This window comes from Nomia melanderi, chromosome 9, assembly GCF_051020985.1.
Source record: "Nomia melanderi isolate GNS246 chromosome 9, iyNomMela1, whole genome shotgun sequence".
Lineage (NCBI taxonomy): Eukaryota > Metazoa > Arthropoda > Insecta > Hymenoptera > Halictidae > Nomia > Nomia melanderi.
Genome location: NC_135007.1, coordinates 1,009,798 through 1,030,265, shown reverse-complemented (window position 1 = coordinate 1,030,265; position 20,468 = coordinate 1,009,798). Strand labels below are relative to the sequence as shown.

The following is a 20,468-nucleotide window of genomic DNA, read 5'->3' as shown; positions in this document are numbered from 1 at the left end:
TTATGAGAGTAATTACAGAGTGGAATGCTATGCATAGTTTATATTTAATATTTTATGTTCTGTTTGAAAAAAAATTGAGAATGATACACCCTTCCAAAAAATCTGGAAAAATGGTAAATTAATAACTATAACAAATTACAATATTTCTAAAAATATGAATACGGTAGTACGTATAATTGGGCCAATAATGTAGAAAAATATCAGTTTTTATTCTTTAAACTGCGTTCCCACAATTTCAAAAATATGAAAAACTAGAGTATTAATAGTCATAATAAGATGGTAATTCCATGGAAATATAAAATTGGTACTCTCATAATTTAAATAAAAAATTAGCATTTATAATATTTTCGAATTTCTTGAAAATTAATTTTGCAATCCAAAATTCTGAAAAAGTTCCCTAGAAATGCACATCCACGCCTAGAATAACTATAATTTTTTTAAAGAATTTTTTATCAAACAGAACAAAATATCAAGCAACTGTGTATAACATTCCACTTTGTAATTACCCTAATAGTAGGAGTAGGGGCTTAAAACTTGGTAAAAAGGGGTTTCGCAAGAGATCTATCGAATAGTATGTATGAAGCGTTTTTGTTTGAGGACACTTTTACCCCTCCTTACCGGACTATACCCTTTACTTGGACTGAACTGTGAAAGGGCAAGCTTTTAAAGATATGAAAAACTTCTTTTCCATTGAAGGGTAAGCATTTTTCCAATCTATTTTCGTTGAAAAGCTAATGTCGATTCTGGAATTAAGTATTTATATTCTTTAATAGTAAGAACGACTTACCTCATTCGTCGTAAGCACATTGTAAAATTCTTCCGCTCTGCATTGGAACGTCTGTCGCTGCTTGATCGTGGTTGTTGAAATTTTCGTTCCTAACTCTTTTTTATTTTGCGATGACACCACTGTGGAATTCATTTGCATCTTCAACAATTAATTACAAAATTCTTAATTAATAAACCATACAATAGAAGAAACTTAAGTAATATCTATAAATCATTGAAAATTAAGTTAATATACACGGTAATTTCACGCCAAATCGATCACTTTTTACCGTCGATATCAGCAATTTCGTTAAATATAAAATACGATGTACAGTGAACATTGGATAATTGCAACATTGAGTACCTCTTCATAACTGCAACACCATTATCCCCACCAGGTTCCTTTTAATATACCATAGCGCTCGACGACCGGCCGCGATTGAAGAGTGTATCAGCCCACTATTGTCGAACTCAACAAATTTAAATGTCTCTTTTTTTCTACACGCAATTTTTTTCTATATCCGAAGCTTCAATAACTTTTTATACAATCAATTATGATTGTAAATCTATCGTGTTTGGTATCCTTTTAATATAAAAAAAAAACATAATAATCATGATAGTGGAAGTCTCATTCATCAAAAGTCAAAAATAAAGAAGTTTGATTTTTGAGTTAAAGATCTCAAGATCATCGCGAACCTTTAATGTTTCCGGACCCGTTGAGTGTTGTAATTAACCAATGATCACTCTAGTTAATATGCGTGAAATTTTAAGATGTTTATTATCATTTTACTGGTTTCGAATTTGTTTATGAAATATAAATATTCCAATGTTGTAGTTTTAGTTTATTCTTATAAAAATACACGGTCCGTATTATATTATTATCGTTACGTTCTACTGTATATACCATACTTTGTATTTCGAAAGAAAAATCAATAATACTATAGCAGATAAGCGCATTCGCCGATTATTATATAATTATCAAATGCTGTAAGAATTGCATATTTTGAATAACTTTTCCTTTGAAAAAAATGTCGCTCACATTTAATTTCCGAGATAATTGGGGAGAACTTTCGCTACCTGTTACAATTAAATTTCTATATATCCGTGAGCGCGTCCGTGAGATTCGTCCTTACGGCTGCGACTTACATTAATCAGCCGTAGAACTTCTCGGATTCCATGTATTCTCTCTGACAAAAGTCTCAACAGTTCCAATCAATCGTGATAGTTTCATATATGTACACCATTTTTGGAAATTATAAAGTAACAACGTGGGCAAGAGGGGGCTGGAGCCTTTCTGTCAGCAACTTTATCCTGTAAAATACAGCCCCACTCTCAGTAATCTCTATTATGTAAGTGAAACTCATTTTTATACGATACTGTATGATACAACGTATGCCACTATCGCGACTAACTGGACCTGTTGAAACTTTTGTTGAAGGGAATATATAAAACATGAGAAGTTCAATATCTGATTGTTGTAAGCCACTACCGAAGCGAAGAACATGCAGCTATGCTTGTGACCATTGCATAGCATGCTCATGCATATAGAATTCAATGCAGTGGTGGCAAAAGTATTTCTTTCAACTTCATAGATAACAATTTTCTGAATTTACCATTGAATTATTAGCTTATTATTTATGATGTTCGAATAAAAAACTGCAAACACAGGTACGTAATAACATAAAAAAGTGCCACATACAGTAATTCAAAGACTGAAAATTGAAAGCAGAGGTTGAAAACAATTATACTATCGGTTTTGGTTCTTAAAACAGTTATAAACCAAAATAGAGTCATAACTATTATTGGGTATATCGGTTTTAAACTATATCAGTTTTGATTCCGGTTCTTCAAAATCGATATTATCAGTTCTATAATTGTTATAAAAGAAATACAAAAACGAAAAGTAATTGTTATAGAATCGATATAATATCGGTATGGAACCGATATAATTCAGAATAAATAAACATAATAACAGTTATAAATTTATTTTAGTTCTTCATAACTGTTTCAATTGGAACCATTTTAAACAGATATTTTCGAAACCTTTTCAATCCCTAGTTAAAATATAGTAATTAAGATACATATATAATATTACAGATTAGGCAGATAAGCAACAACACTATAAATCATTGTATATATCTCTTACGATTTCTTTCATAATACAAAGTATGAGTTTCAAAGAAACAGTGGAGAAATTTACCAGGCGCTATACCGGAAGTTGCCTTCAATTCTTTTCACCGACCTAAACTTACGACCTAAAACTTTGCAATGTTTATACCAGGCCTGTCCAATAGGCCTTTTCGCGGGCAAGGGCTGTCCCATTTACCCACGAGCACACGTTCTCGGAGTGGGGGAAGTGCACTTGTGTTAATATCCGCGCGGTAGGGCCTTAAAACAGGCAATCAATACTACATATTACAAAACAGTACACAAAACAGCTACCTTTGCCCGCAGCGGCGTTACGGACTGCTCGCTCATCGAACCGGATTATGCTCGGGCAATCCGCAGGCTGCCCGTACAGGCAAGTGGCTGGACAAGCCTGGTTTATGCAATGCTATTATTTTTGTCCTATATTATTTTTTTTTTATACTTACTTTTGCATTGAAACCAGAGGTGATATTTGAAATACTTTCTTTTATGCTATCTTTCTTGGGTAAAATCATCCCAGCTGCAAATTCTAATAAAAAAGAAAATAAGATTTAATATAATATAAACTTATATTTTCAATATAAACATTAGCTGTTTCTCTGTTTCATATACAGTATGTCCGTTTTAAATACCTATACGCAATTATTTCTATAAGCATATAAATCTTAAGAATTATTAATAATTTCATAAAATTTTACAAAAGATACAAATGTAAATACGTCTTCAAATACGTTCCAATACTAGTTACAAGAACGTCTAATAAAAAATATAGGGTCTCATTTACAAAACTTAGACATGACCTTTACAGAATCCTTTCAGGTTATTTCAAGGTCAAAGAATTGTCACTGTAAAATGTTCCCTTTGATGCTATACTCTCATCTGAATCACATATACACATATACCTAACACTAGAACTACCGCACAGTTAAATTGATTTTTATGTTAAATTGAGCGCATCTACCGAGATTTTAATTGATTTACAATTCAGTTTGCGTATTTCTAAATCAATTTGTTTAATAATTTCTCACAGAAACATCTGTTATATTTTTAATAATTACAAAAAGAAGAAAATAGAAATAGGTAATTTTGACTCATCTGGTAATTTTAATGTTAAAACAGATATACCGTATATGTATGTATGATAAATAAAATATTTCGCTAATATTTTGCTTGTATACATGTTGTCTGGTCTTTTTACATTTTTCTTTAAAACTTAATACAAAAGTAAAATGTTAGCAACATCCAAATACTTTAAGAAATTAAAAAGGTTATAGCTACAATATAATGCAATTCTGCATGCAATTCTGTGACGTTATTAATGTAATTTATAGCCTAAAGAACATTCAGTTTTTCTAAGTCTATCGAAGAAGAATGGTAAAACAATAACATTTTTAATTTCTTAATCAACTGGGTATCATTAAATTATTAAATCACATCATTAAGGCCGTTCACCATACGATACAAACATGCCAAATAATACATTAAATAGCACTAAATACATAATTTCGGAATTAAAAATGAAATTATAAAATAAGATTACCGTCTTTTAATGAAGAAACGTATTTCCTCAATTTTTCCCTAATAGCATCTTTTCCTTTTGTATGTAGAAAATGTTTTACTACTTCACCTTCAGCCGTACTATCTTTCAAAGTAATTTCAATCTGTAATGGAAGAGATACTTATTATTTTATTGGTATGAGTATTACTCTAATAAATACGTATGGTTTCAAAGTTATTAACTTTATGACAAGATTTTTAACATTAATTCTACTATAAAATTTAAATGTTCTCTACTAAATAGTCTTTTGTTCGTCCATCCCTTATACGTTCCTTTAGTTCGTCATAATCCAATTATAATTTTATTACACTAAAAAAAAATTTTTTTAATACAAAAAAAAAAACAGTAACAAGTTAGTATGAATGGATTTTTCTTTTCTCAGGATCAGTATAAATGTATAAATGAATTACGGAACACAGAAAGTGTATCACGTTCAGCATTTCATAACCAGTGTACAATCAAGTAAAAAATTAGTGAATTACACATAACTAAATATAGCAAGGCATACAAGTATAATTAATTTCCAAAAATCTATTTATTACTACCTTTAAAAAGTTACTGGGTTTAAATGAATCTAAGTTTAAGTGTCATGATAGTGAACGTGTTAAATAATAAATTATTTATGAACTAAAAGATTATGAATTTGCAAACAATAGAGACTGTATCCTACTAAAATTGTTTACTTACATCTACTTCACTAATATCATTCTCCTCGGATAGATTTGGAATGTTTATTTTACCCTCAATCTTCTCATCAGTTTTTCCATTGTATTTCCATTTTAAAACAATATTCCATTCATAGAAGAAAATTAATTTACCTTTCCTATTGTTTGCCATTGCCTCACCCTCACATTTTTCTATTTCTGTTACTGTACATGAAACTAAAAAGAACATGTACTTTAGCATACAAAATTCATAATATCAAAGTATATTAATTTTATATTTAACATCACATAGAAATAATAGTAGTAAAATGTAAAATGGTAGTATAATAAAGAGAAATATAATTATTTGTTTAAAAAAGAATACTATGAAAATTAAAGAGAGATATAATATAACAAGATATAGAAAGCTGTATATAATTGCATGTATATATATATACAGGATATCCCATATGAAGTTATCCACGCAATTATCCTTTGACCTATTTATTATAGAGAAATATGTCTCAAATAAAACTTATATTGTTTCAAAGAAGCATCTAATGGTGGTCATACGTTTGGATATGGGCTTCAAAAATATAGAATAAAAAATATGGGGTTCCATTTAAGAATTGTGATGCAACCTTTGCAGGACGTTTCAAGGTCACCTCACGGTCAAATACCTCCTACCGTAACATGTTGTATTTCATACCCTCTAACTTTTGTTTGACACATTTGTTCATATCATTAGTATTTTTCGAAATAATTCGATGTTCTTAATTTGAGTCCCATATATTTTTTTCAAACAAAATCTATTTTTATATTGGAATTATTGAGCTTTAGATTATTTTTATGTCTACTAGGATTTTTTTACTCAATTTTGTGAGTTGTATACGCCTTATCATTTATGTGCTACAATTTCGAAACAGCCCGAATACATATATACACAGTTAAATCTGTCATAAATAATTTGTCTAAAATTTCCTTTACAAATATTCAGTGATTCAAAAGTATAGATTTACTTCTGAAAGCATTAATAATTATATACTTTTGTTATACCTTGCCCAACATAAAGTAATTCTATTTATAATATTAACTATTTTTACTTTTTCTGCATAAAAAAGTTAAATAATTTAAAAGTGGCTGGATAAGGAACACAAAGGGTTCACAACTTAAACAAATGATAATATTTGGCAACTATTAAAATGAAAACATTTTGCTGTAAATTTTTACTCTAACTTTCTAATTTGACCAAGAGGATAATTATGAGGAAAAATCAAATTATTAGTTTTTGTACTATTTTTGTACTCAATCACTAACAAAGATTCTATCAAATATCTAACACACTGTAACTAACAAACAAGGTATGCATTACAAAATTTTCATCGACTTTTCAATTCAAAATTTTAATTGTAAAACGAATGATTGTTTATAAATTATATTTCTTACGTATAAGAAATAATTTCTACCAAAAACTATGAAAAATTTAGGACAATAATTAGACTTTGACATTACTGTACTAATCTAAATGATATAATTTTTCAACTTTAAAAAGACATCATTTTTTTTAACTGTTTGGTGTTTTTAATTATTACAGTTGCTATTTTGAATAAAAAAATTTAAGTTACAATGTGATGGATTTTTTTCAGAAGTTTTGCATATAATAAATACGAAAACTATGGAATTAAAATATAAAAATACTTATAATCCAAATTTTTTCTCTACCTATTTTCCTTGTTGAGATTGAAAATTAAATACACAAGGTTATTTCTTGGTGCTCTGTTGAACTGTTTATCGTCAATTTAATTTGGATTGAAAAAAAAAAACAATTTTTAATTTCTTATATAACTACATGCTTTAATAAAAATTTAATAATGCATTAATCATCAATATATAACAATTACGTTATTTTATAACACATTGCTATGAAAGTGTGTTCAAACTATCAAAGAAAAAATATTTTCACTATGTAACTACTATTTTCATTATTTAAAACTGAAATTATTACTATAAACAACAAATGAGATTGAAATCAACTATATTATACAAATGTAGATCTTAATAATAAAATATTACAGAAATTGGTAAGACGTAAAAATAAAAAATTTAAGCATAAAATACTAACCTGAATCTCCTTCTATCTTCATACTAGTAAATAAGTCTTTCAACTTATCCTGGGACCAGGCACAGGCATTTTTCTCCGTCCTTAAAAAAAACATTAGTTCATTAATTAAAATTCGTAACATTATTAACTTTAATATATCGTAAAAACTATTTATTCACAGTATTATAAAGAGTAGAAGTTGATACAGATTTATAAAATTGTTGTATTAATAATGTAACTAAAACTAGTAATTGGATTAGAAAAATATTGAACACAAAATTTGTAACACTAAACTTGAAAGATCTTTAATATCACATGTGAACCAATCTATGTTTAATCAATCATTTTGATATTTAATGTTTGGAATTTTGTTCAAATTAAAATATTGTATAGTTCATATTAATGCAAATTCAAATTTATGCAGGTATATTGTAGTTTTTCTTTTTTAATATGATGTTTCTGGAAAATGTTCAATATGAATACCAATAAAATGTTATCCAAACGCTTATAATGAGATCTATTTATGAAGTATAGAAATTACCATCTATTTATCATTATTTTTAATAGTTTTTTTTTAAGGGATTTTGGTCTGGAGAGTTTGAAAAAGGTAATTCTTTAAGATATTTTTCTAATAAACTAAAAAGATAATTATCTGGAGTTTTCGGCATTTGATTACGTATATTTTGAATATATAAACAAATATTTAATATTACAATATAGTCACATATTAAAATTTCAAGGTATTAGAGGTTTAGTACTCACAAAAATGTATATTCTTTCATTTTTTTTTAAATCATTCAAATCAGTCAATTAATTTTTAAGATATTTCCTCCACCATTTGAAAAAGTGTTTTTTGAAAAGCGTTAAAAAGGCCATACATCCCTAATTTTCAAAATTTTTGAATTTCCCTTTAAATACGTATTCTTCGAACATCAACGAGGCGAAAAATTAAAAAAAAAAAAGATTTTTTAGAAACTCTAGACCAGAATCTTCCGTTAAGGCAGAAATACAAAATTCTGAGAAAGCAAAAGTATGTTTAAATTCTGAATGAATTTGTAACTGATTAAATGATAAGGTACCAAAAGAATTCGCAAGGTACCTAATATGTAGTGATTATTTCAGATTAATGGAGTTGGTAACATCAAGTAATATATTCAACAGTCAAGAATTCATGTGAAAATTGTAGGATGGGGAGGATTGTAGCATCATATTATTAGCTTTGAAGTTGTTCAAAAAAAAGTATAAACTCTTAAACTTTAGTTCTCTGAAATTTTTAGAACACCTATCAATCGAAATTGGTTTTTATCGTTGCAAATACTCAATTCACGCACTTCGATAAATTAATTAAAACATTAAAAATATTTTTATTTTACGAATTTCATTTTCGGTAAAGTTCCACAAATTTTGAAAAAAAAGAGGAAAATACATCTCCGTGCTTCATGATCGTTTCCCTTTAACCAGTTAACTACATTTAACGCATATATTCATCATTATTTTATTTTATTTAATAAGTTAAATTTCCCTTCCTTAATACATAATGGTAACAAATAATGTATAATACAGAGCTGTGCGAGTTAAGAAAATGGAAATCAGAAGAAGAAGTCATAGAAAATATGTAAAATAAAAATATTTTTAATACTGTCCTGTAAAAATGCTGTTCGAGAAAAACAAAAAGTTAATTATACGTGTACCAGAAATTGGTGGCAAAAATAGAGCACATGTCCACGCAAAAGGTAAGGGAATGGGAGGCCCAGTACCTGCGTTCTCTCATTGTTTGAATATCTTTCTCTTTTTAACGACGGAAATGGGCCTAACAGAGGTTTCCATGGCCAGTGGTATTCACCGCGCAGCGGGTTAATCCATTCGAAACTGACAATGCAGCATGTGCATTACATATTATTTATCTGATGCGATTGATGATGTAGGCTGCCACAAAAATTCGAAGCATGCTTCACTATTCGAATTTTCAATATTATATTATATTATCATTTTACGAGACAAATACATCAGAATTGTAACTTTTAATTACAATTAATTTGTCATTCCATTACTATAACATAATAATACTTTCAATTAAATACTCATTTATTTAACTCTCAAATGATCGCATATTATTTATGGTATTTTTTTCCATAAAACTAATAACTTTTTCATTTGAAAATTAAAAATGAACGGAGGCAACCAAAAAGTAATAATCTTATTAAATTGATCAGTAATTTTTATCAATAATATTTGAGGTAATAACTATAATAATTTCCATCTGATATATTAATACGTTTAGTGATTAACTGTAGAACAAAGATAAAAACGAAACAAAACTCCTGAACGATCTTTTAAGTGTTAAAAACTCTTTTTTTTTGTTTTAAAATCATAATCCTGCTAGAAAATTTCAAGAAGCTGTATCGTTAATTCTGTTTAGTCTTAGAGTACTTGTTGTGTACTTCAAGAAGTAGCATTATCGTAAAATTTAAAATGACTTCTGAACTTCAAAAATAAGTGAATGTTCTAAGATGAATGTTTAATTTTAAATATCAAGTATTCAACTGTCAGCTGCCAATTATTTACGGTATTCAACGAACGAAATTCTTGCAATACTTTTTTTCTTGTACAGAAATGTGTATGAGAAAGAAATAAAAGAGAAAAAAGTGATACAGCTGCTTTTTATAAGCAATATAATGATGCATATAAATCGGCGTGTTTATATTATGTTCTGAAGAATGAAGATAATATTTAACTTCTTAAATGGAATGCTATATACAATTTTATGTTCTAATTAACAGTAGTCATATTAAACGTGAACTGTGTAAGACTTTTAATTGAACAGAACGCGATTACATTGGATTTCTATAAATGTCTGACGCCACGGTTGTGCAGCTCGATTTTTGACACTTCTAAGTCGGAAATTGATCCCAATCGAACCTTCTTAAACATTCTCCCACATTTGTAAATATATCAGTAAGAAATACCGCGGAGTAAAATGAATGCAAAATACTTCAAACATTTCTTTTATTCTTGATCTTACATAAATCTGAAAGTCATTATATACTACATTGTTGAATTCATCTTGTTGCATGCTTGTGATATAAAACATATATAGTATTTCACTAAAAAAAATTGAAGATTACTTTCATTTCTCAAATAATAGTGTAAACACAAAGAATTTATATACATCATTACAATGCTAACAGAACAGTACCACTTTTCAGTCTTTTACTTCTTTTTTAATATGCACAGTTTACAAGCAAAACACTGGCTAGTAAATTCGTGAGCACACTGTATATGTCTAACTATTTTGTAGGAGAGACTGCAATTATTTCTATATATTAGAAAGGGTATAGCCATTAAAATGAAATGAAATGTGCGATAGTTTACAGTAGGACTGTCCAGCCACGTCATCATAAAGCTTGAAATGATACTAATTCTTTTAACGATGAATTCTTAATTGTTTCAGATGAACATGTAATTTTTATTTGTTTTGCTTTAGTTTTCCATTACAATATACCTTAGGTGCATTCGTCCTGCGTTTGACAAGTACACACTTTATTTTTTTATTTTATTGCGCATAAACCGAAGGATTTTTCAAACTAAACTCCACAGTTAACAGGTTAAGGGGGAATACTACCTAGTGATGCCCTAAACAAAATTTTTTTGTTAATGACTATTAAGTGAAAATTTCTGATTTTTTCCTGGGTGTATAACTGTGATTTTCTACATTATATTTATATTTTTTTAAGCCAAAGTGTTACAAAATGATGCAATTATTTGCCAGCTTCAGAACCCCTTTCCGTAATCCGTCAATTGTTGGCGGGGTCGATTGCAAACAAATGAAACATCCAAAGACAAAAATTGTTGTGCTATTGATAAATAGAAATATATTATGTAAAATGTGGCATTTTGATTTTTCAAAATTTTAATTATTATAGAAATGGCATGTATTTGGAGTGCAAAAAACTGTTTTTACCCAAAGAAATTAGCTTCAAATGTTTATAAAAAATTGAATAATTGAAGTATCGAAAAAATCGTACGTTACATTTTAAATAATATATTTCTATTTATAAATTCGCTAAAATGTTTGTCTTCGGATGTTTCAATTGTTTGCAATCGAGGCTGCCAACAATGGATGTTTTATGAAAAATCTTCCGAAACTAGCGAATAACTGCGCTATTTTGTAGCATTTTGGTTTAGAAAAAATATAAATATAAACAGAGGATCGGTTATACATTCAGCAAAAATCAGAAATTTTCACTTAAAAGTTTATTAATTAAAAAAATTCCTATAATACAATTGATCGATATGTAGGACGTCTCTAGATGCTGTTCCCTCTTAAAGCCCTAACACGCGGTCACTAACACAAGTGTATTTCCCCTGCTTCGGGAATGATGCCCATGGCTTTGCTCAAACCTTTGACCAAAGAAGGACTGTCGGACAGGCGTGGGTTAAGCGTAACATTTTGTGCCGAATTCAATTACATTGGAAAAATAATAACATAGAAAAATCAGCCCTATCAACTTTTGTTACATTTTTTAATGTGGCTATCGGGTTATCAATATACCTAGCAGGAAATTTGTTCAATTTTTTAATTGAAAACCTGATTTGTAAGCAATTATAAATACTAAAAACTAAAATGATTTAAAGGTAAAATAGTATAAATGATATATGATCACAATTACAGTTGCTTGAACCTGCACTAATTTTTTGATAAAGTATGCAGCAGCTAAAAACGTAGATTTTAGATCACAGAAAACAAAATTATTGTATGGAAGCGACATTATACTAATGAGTAAAATTTGAAGCAAATCAGTCTTATAATTTTATATGTATTATAAATAAGATTCTTTGTTATGCACAACTTTTAGTAATTAGATTTAATTCTATATTTACTCTATCATATTCTCATATTTGATGCAGTTTATAAAATTAACAAAATATATCATCATGTTAGTTTCTTGTATAATTTCCTTTCTAAGGGAGGGAAAGTTATTTTCTCTTTTATCATAAAAATCACCTAATTGAATGAAATTATTTATTGCATGATATAATCTCTTTTTTCTTACGGATCACCCTAAGTCTCTGTTAAGTGAACATACATAGAAGAGAGTATTCTTAGATATCCGAAGCAATTATTTTAATTTAGTTGAATACTACCACATATACTGAAAGAATCACAGTGCACTGTTTAAGATTTATATTTCTGATAAAATTGTTTTAGGTGAATTAATTTATGTTTTTTCATATCATAGATTATACCTTATATCTTTAAACATGAGAGAACACATAGGATTATAATAATTTAGGCAGAACTTGAAATGTGATGTTCAACATTAACATAATACTAAAAAACTAAAAGTACTAAATGATGAAAATAATTGAAATCAAAGAAGCAATGAAATATTTCAATACTGTAATTGGTACTAATTAAAAACTCAAACAATAACAATAACAGTTAAAAACGAAGGCCACTCCACGCCACCTTGAATTATAGAAATTTTGTAGTTCGTATATTCAGGTGGTGAAACATTCAAAAACAGAAAAAATTATTGAATAGTAAAATATAATTTAAAAATGTGATAAAATGAAAATACAATGTAAAGCAAAAACCATATGTATAAGTAAAAATAGGATATATGATAGACACTTTCATATGTCAACGATTTAAAGTAATGCGATCCATTTTAAATACGAGCCAGAACTGAATTTTGGATATCCAAAAAATCCTTTAACATATTGTAACACCTGATCTTGTATTTTTACATCATGTAATAAACAAATTTTTTAATATGGTTAAACTAACCATTTATGACAATAAAGTCAGGGTTAGTAGAAGATATTACTAACATTTAATGGAATCTGACTTTCCAGGTTATTCTCAACAAATAATGGAAACATTTTTCATTTTTTCCATTACTAACACTTTGGAATAAGTTTTTATATTTATAGAAATGGTATAACACACAGCATAGACATTTTAATTGTCTGCTCATTTTTCTGTATGATGTATACTGTTACTTCATTCGAATTTAAGATATTTGTAATAAAATTTGGTACTCTTATATCTCTTTTAAAACAAGAAATTCTTAACATTTCTGTAAAAGAAGTTTATTAGCACCTACCTACATTTTATTTACATTAAATTAAATTATAATTGTTTTTTTACCTTTCTTTACCAAATAAAGTCACTTAGAAGTTAATATCAACATATCTATGGGCAAATCATTGGAATACTTCATTCAAGAATAAAATAAAAAGTAAAGACACTGTCAATATCATAAAGTTCCTTTCAATATTCCCTTTTCAGAATCACGATTGTAACAAATTAGAATGGAAATGTTTTTACATAAATAATAACTTGCTTGAATGCAATGCTTTCCTCTATCCTCATCGCATTGTATTTCAGCTCTTGATAATTATTTTACAACAAAATCTTGATTTGTAATGGATCAAAAATTCAAGAACCTCAAAAACCCAGTTGAAAAGTACCAAGTGGCGCGATTGCGCTTTTTTCGTTTCAGCTCAGAAACTGAATTACACTTTCCTAGTTTCACATTAAAAAAATTCTAAATAATGCAGTCGTTTCATTTTTCCATTTCTAAGCAGACAATAACAAAAATAAAAATAAATAATTAATAGTATAAGTATAAACCTGATATGTTTTTATGAACTGATAGGCTGGCACTTTTGGGCAGTATACCGGAGAAACACGATCGTGACGCTTAGGACTAAAACGGTTAAAGATATAGCTTTTACTAAATGAGAACGTCCTTGAATAAACGAATGCACTTAGTTGATATGTGAAACATTCCTCTGGCCATAGTCAACTTTCAACCTTATCCTAAAAAATTTACCTTTTGTTATTTTTAATATAACTGTAACAGTCCTTTTATGTGAAGCACAAATCGTGAGGGACTAAATTGTTTAAAATAATTTCGACGTTAATAAAATGATAACTTAAATCAATCCTCATTTTATTTTCACACGAATTATAAAATACTATGCTCTAAACAAAATCCCAAACTTTGAAATGGAATTTGGTTTAAAGTGAACTGTATATAACATATAAGTTTTATAAAGTCACATTTTAATTACAATATTTTTATTATATTTATCTTACAGTTAGGGAAATTAATAAATTTAAAAGAATTTTAGCTTTATAGGAATATTTACTAACAATAAGACTGTTCATATTTTCAAAAAATATTTTTTCAATTAACACTAAATCTACTGACACCAATCAAATTGACTGTTCTAAACCTTTATGTACAATTTCCCATATAAAACGTTCTCATATCACAATTTTTTTTTACGACTTTTCGAAGAATATGTATACATGATATTTTTCAGTATTTTCTTTTTTTCGAGAAATATACGTAAACTGTCCTACCTACCATGACCGGTCATTTTGACCGGTCGAAGAGTTTATGATATTTAGTCTTCTAAACTTAAAAAATGATTACAATAGAAAGGTTATCTGAATGTGAATGGTCTGAGATTGGAATAGTCTCTACATCACATTATTTGAAGCAGAATTACACGAATAATTAATAACAACGTGTTGCGAAACATGGTTTGCAAATGGTAATCGCAAGCAATCTTTTTACGAGCGTTTCATTAGCCAAAATATTAATTGTAAAAAAAGCTACTATTGTTGGAATCACTTCAGCAAATAAGTGCTAATTCTCTAAATTTGTAAGGCAAATAAAAGATGACACGGCACGATTTTCAACAAAATTATACAAGTCAACTTATATAATTCTCACTATACACAAAAAACCAAGTCAAACAAACAAGTGCTCATACTAAATCCAATGCACGACTCAATAGAGATTGATAGAAGTAACAACCGTATGTCGAAAATTTTATAATACAAAATTTGGTGGAGACATGAGAGACTAGATGGCAAGAAAATACAGCAAAAGCACTAGCAAACATAAGTTCAGATTCAAATATGCAAATATAGCAAGTAAGATACTGTAAAGACAATAAAAATACGAAAATCTGTTAGAAATATAAAAATATGTATGCAGCAAATATACACTCGAGACATTGATAATTTACAAAGATGCAGTAAAGGCAAATAAAATAATTGTTTTATTATTTATAAATAATATTTATAAATATGTAAGGTATATGTATGGATATGTGACAGTCATATTTAAAATAGTTCTGTAAAATAATATATCTAAGTTCTTTATTTTTATTTTTGTTATATATATTAATTCTTTCATCAAAGTTGTAATTAAAATGAGAAAAAATTTATTTATTTTATTATTTCATAAAAGTTGTTGCCTTTAACACTTAATTAGACGTAAGACATTTTTAATAACAATTCCTGAAATATTACAGTTATTAATTTATTATCCTTTTATGCAAAAAATAATTTTGACATAAATGGTTTTTACTTTTGAATTATAAAAGAATAACGGTTCTCCTAAAATTTAATTTCCTTATAACTCTAGAAATTAAAATAAATTTCAAGTACAGCTCTAAATTAAATACTCTTTTTTATAAAGATGACTGATGTGTATGTATGTATATTTATAAATTTCTCCCTGCAAACCACAAAATGTGACTTGAATTACAATAATCTTAAATCTTAATATTCCTCTTAATCTCCAGATTCATAGACCTAAATTATAAATACATCTAAATTGTCGTACTTTTTTTTAAATATATAATGACAATATATACAAAACAAAAAATACAAAAATTATACATATATACATACATACATACTGTAGGGAGATCACTTGATGGCTAGACTGAGGAATCTGGGTCTGATTGGTCAGTTCTCATCTTTCTTACGATGTTGATTTGTTATTCGTTAATACGGTTACGCCTAACCAATCAAAACTATAAACAAAACATATAGCAGAAGACCCCCCTACCTCTGTGTTGTTCCACTAGACATCAAATCATTTCCCAATAATACAAACATATGATATATATACACTTACACATGCACACATGTATGTAGGTACAGTATTCTCGCGATTGGTACCCAGTCTGATCTGCAGAATTAGTACCTGGTAGTCATCACCATTACTGAGAAGCAAGTTGCCTTGGCAAACCAAAAAGTTCAATGGCCGAATAGTTGTCATATGATATGTTGATCAGTAATGGTAGATATAGATGAAACAGTATTAATGTGATTATAAATCTTTTTTTAAAAAGTTTTGTTTTGTAAATGAAACTTCTACTAACACCTTTTGTGAAATTCTTCTGACTAAAACAAGACTAAACATGACATATTTTACATCACAATTTACTAGAAGAAAATAGATTTTTGTAATTTATTAAATAATATGTTTTAATATATATTGTGTTTGGTCTCGTTTTAGTCAGAAAAACCTTACTATTCAATTGGTAAAAGTGTAAAATAAAAAAGTTTAACATTGCATTAATATCCCCTCATTCATTTGTTTCTTTTGATCATTCCGAAGGTTGGATGTCTTGTTCTTTCATTCACATCATCCTTTTCTGCAGAGGATAAACAGAGGAGCTCTTACCTCAACTTGAAATTAACACCACTGCACGATTAGTGCCTGGTTGCATTCCTGATTTTTGAGTACTAATTGTGAGAATACTGTACATACATCTGTACATGTAAATATACTTATACTTAGTTTTCATAACACTTTGGCCTTTTCTATCTAGTTTACATTTTTTCTTCCTTAATAACAGTGTTACGTAAGAATATAATATTTAAACTGCAGTTATAAAATTTTATTGCATGTAACTCATATGAAACCAAAAAAAATAATAAGGAAAAATTCAATTACTGAATTAAAAAGCTATTTTGATGGATTTGAACTTTCATACTTAGGCTCTTTTTTTATGTTTTTCAAAATGGTTTGCATACAATTCATTATGTGTAATTATTATTATAATTAAACTATACACATAATGTTTTTATTCTATTTGTTAATATTTAAACGTAGGAAGAGAAATTAATTTTGTATTAATCTTCTTATAAAAAGTATTCACCATTAGAAGGAACATATTAAATATTACATACAATAGAAAAAACAATATCTATGATAAGTTTATATAATAAATCAAATATATTAAAATTAGTATAGATGTATGTTTCAACATACCAATGCCAATTATTAACGTTAGTAGCATCAGGCCTTTCTTCCACTATCCACCTTGGATCACCTTCACCCCATTTGGCCATTTTGTAATTGACAGAAGTATTGAATAAATATTATTCAAATCCCAATATATAAATTTAAATCAGGATATTCCTAAAACACATGAATATACTTTTTAAATTTGAATCAATGTATGAAGTGTTCACATTATAAAATCATACTTTGTCTACCTTCTTATAATTCTATTAGCATCTGTATTGTGTCATAGAATTAGTTAAAACAGAAAGTACTTTTTGAAAATTATTCTCTTAATGATAAGAAGGAAAAGGAAGAAAGAAAACATACAACATTTAACTATTACATTTCTATACAGATGAATAAATGTATTTACAATTTAAAAATGAACATTAATGACTAGTATAGTACACTCTATTATACAATATAACCTCAACAATAAAGCAAAATTATTAAATTGGATGGATTGATTTTCCCTAAATTATGAATATTTTCATGAATCATAATACTTACTCATTATACATTTTTGTTACATTATGGCGATAAATACCATTTATAATTAACTTACATATAAATTCTATATTTGTTAGAAATATTAAATGTCTCATATTGTAATACATAGTTATATGATTAATACTTATCCATAAATTTATTAAATAATGCTTATGACATTACCTAAATATATAAAAATTATATGAACATTTTATATTCATATTTGCATGATTAAAGTGCAAAAGTATAAGATAATTTTTGTATAGCGTAAGAACAAACTAATTGCTAATTATTTTTTGTTACTAAACTAAGACTTTAACAGTAATTATTATTCTTATTAGCTAAAAGTAATTAAAATATATCGAAACAACCATTTTGCAAACTTTAAAAACATTATACTTACTGCAAAAACTAATTTTAAAGAACATTGTGATTCAATTTTTAAATGTCAAGAAAAAAAGAATATTTCTGAAGTTTATTCATAAAACGAAAGCAACATCATCCCTGGTAGTTGATTATTTTTTTATTATTACAATTATGTTATATAAAATTTATAATAATATGAAATAGCGTTTACCTACTATAATAGTAATTTACGAGCAAAAGAACATTTAATAACTAACAAATATTATTGAATAATTGTAAGTGTTTCTAAAAACGATTCACGATACCATTAAGTAAAGAATTTATTACCTAAAATTTGAGAATCATTGAACCTTTAATTCATCTAGTAGCTTTTGAAATAAGTATTACATATACATAACAATTTACATATAAAGTGTATGAAATAGTTTCAACAAAAATATCTACGTCTTACAGGCTTGCATAATATTACTTATATTTTACTTACAAAAATTTTCGACGATTTTCGACGATTTTGCTAATCACTCCTTTTATATTTGAAATCTTATATTATTTTCAAATATAATTATTAAAATGGTTAACGCACTCTTCCAAAACCGTAATTTGTTTCAAAATTCTAATTACGTTTTTGACGTCCAGTTTCTTATGCGCAAATAAATAACGTGAAGATCAAAAATCTTCACACGAGACTTGAAATTGCTAAGGAAACAAATATTAAGGTGGGGATGTAGATGCCTTCTAGAAAATTCACGGACATAAGTATTCAGTAGAGTAAGAACCTTCACTCTTAGTTTGGATTCTCATCTAAAAACATCAGAGTGGATCTAGTTGAGCTATGACTTTTGATTGGTAGAATCCGATCTCACCTATTGGACTATTAATGAAAATTTAAATTAAAACTTTTCTTGTTGCATTTTTGCAGGTGCAAAATAAAATCAGGAGAATTGTGTTGGTATGTATATTCTCGCTATCAAAAATTACCCATACAATTTATGATTTCTAAAAGTTACTAGTTAAAATGAATGCTATTTTTAGATCAAGGCTGCTTAATCAGTGCCAGACAACACTCTAGTGACATTCCCCTCACAGAAAGTTACCCTCTCCATACCTACTTTTACCTATTTGTATTGAACACTAAATACCAATCTCGGGCAGCTCCTACGGATAGAGGTATAACCTAGTAGGAAAAGTGCTGAAGTTACCAGCTTGAAGGGAAGCATTCGTACCTCTTTTCTAGGAACTATTGGAGACTGTTACGTGAGCAAATCTACTTTGTGTTATTTACGAGAAGAACCCCGAAAAGAATGCGGTTGACATTGGTCAGCTTTCATAAATATTTTCTCATCTCATTTTCGATACTAATTTGCTATTGATTATTATGTTACACTTAACCAATCAAAACCATAAACAAAATCCCTAGCGAGAAACCTTTCTTGCCCCTGTATTGTCACGGAATCTTCTCATGAACAACGCTCTATATTTAATATGCAAACACAGATGAAATTATATACGGAGGGGAAAAACCCTAAATGATTGGCGAACAACCGATTCAACATTCCTGAATTATACATACGATTGAAATGCAAGGTCGCCAATTTAGAGGTTTTTTTTCAATATTTTCAGTCTTGTTAAGCGGGAATTCCAATGGTTTTTAAATCACTGAACATCAACTTTATAGGATTTTCATCGTTACAAAAAATATTTTCAGTTATAGATGTTACAAATAATTTTAAATATTATTATGGATATTTTATCCGTCTTCTATGTAACAATATAAAGATAATAACAATATAAATAACAAAAGCAGAATTTCAAATGGAATAAGTGTAAAGTGGATGACTCTTCTGATTACAATTGAATTAAGGAATGAAGTAGTCAAGTAATTATAAGATGCGTTTAATGTCAATCCAATTCTAGAGTTGATTGAAATAATGAAATTTTTCATTATTCTTTTATAACGTACAAAATGCACAATTGGAAAGAATTTTCAACTGCATAAATATTGTGAAGTTCAAAACTATGAAATTAAATGGAATTTACTAATAATATTCTCACAATAAGAGTAGATTAACTCAGCATTAAGAAATGCTACAGGAATGATCAGAGGCCAAAGGTTTTAAAGAAAATAAAAATTTTGACTGTCCTTAGGAATGAAGGTGAAGAAAAAACTTCAAGTATTTATTTCATAATCGCAGCACTATTTTTTGATAGATGGGGATGACCCAGAAAACTTCCTATTTTGAATGAGTTATATATTAAAAATAGTTTCTCCTTATTAAATATTAATTGTA

The 20,468-nt window shown here is 27.8% G+C and overlaps 2 protein-coding genes across 5 annotated transcripts in view; one reads left to right on the top strand and one right to left on the bottom strand.

Annotated features, from left to right (window-relative positions):
- The window catches only part of LOC116431197 (activator of 90 kDa heat shock protein ATPase homolog 1), a 29,515-nt gene extending 10,575 nt beyond the window's left edge, over window positions 1-18,940 (bottom strand). For 2 of the 4 annotated variants that reach the window (XM_076370960.1, XM_076370961.1), the window contains exons 1-7: window positions 18,665-18,940; window positions 17,311-17,460; window positions 7,238-7,317; window positions 5,159-5,352; window positions 4,454-4,574; window positions 3,360-3,442; window positions 788-925 (exon numbers count right to left, since the gene is read on the bottom strand). In XM_076370960.1, coding sequence (XP_076227075.1) covers window positions 788-925; window positions 3,360-3,442; window positions 4,454-4,574; window positions 5,159-5,352; window positions 7,238-7,317; window positions 17,311-17,390 — 696 coding nt within the window. In that variant the 5' untranslated portion in view covers window positions 17,391-17,460; window positions 18,665-18,940. Of the gene's footprint in view, window positions 1-787; window positions 926-3,359; window positions 3,443-4,453; window positions 4,575-5,158; window positions 5,353-7,237; window positions 7,318-8,973; window positions 9,143-13,856; window positions 13,945-17,310; window positions 17,461-18,664 lie in introns of those variants that run through there. The other 2 variants (XM_076370962.1, XM_076370964.1) reach the window with 2 other exon arrangements.
- A 443-nt stretch (window positions 18,941-19,383) lies between these two features.
- mAChR-A (muscarinic Acetylcholine Receptor, A-type) overlaps window positions 19,384-20,468 on the top strand; it is a 114,699-nt gene continuing 113,614 nt past the window's right edge. Inside the window, exon 1 of the mRNA XM_076370955.1 lies at window positions 19,384-19,434. The gene's annotated coding sequence lies outside the window, so the exon portion shown is untranslated. The remainder of the gene's footprint in view (window positions 19,435-20,468) is intronic.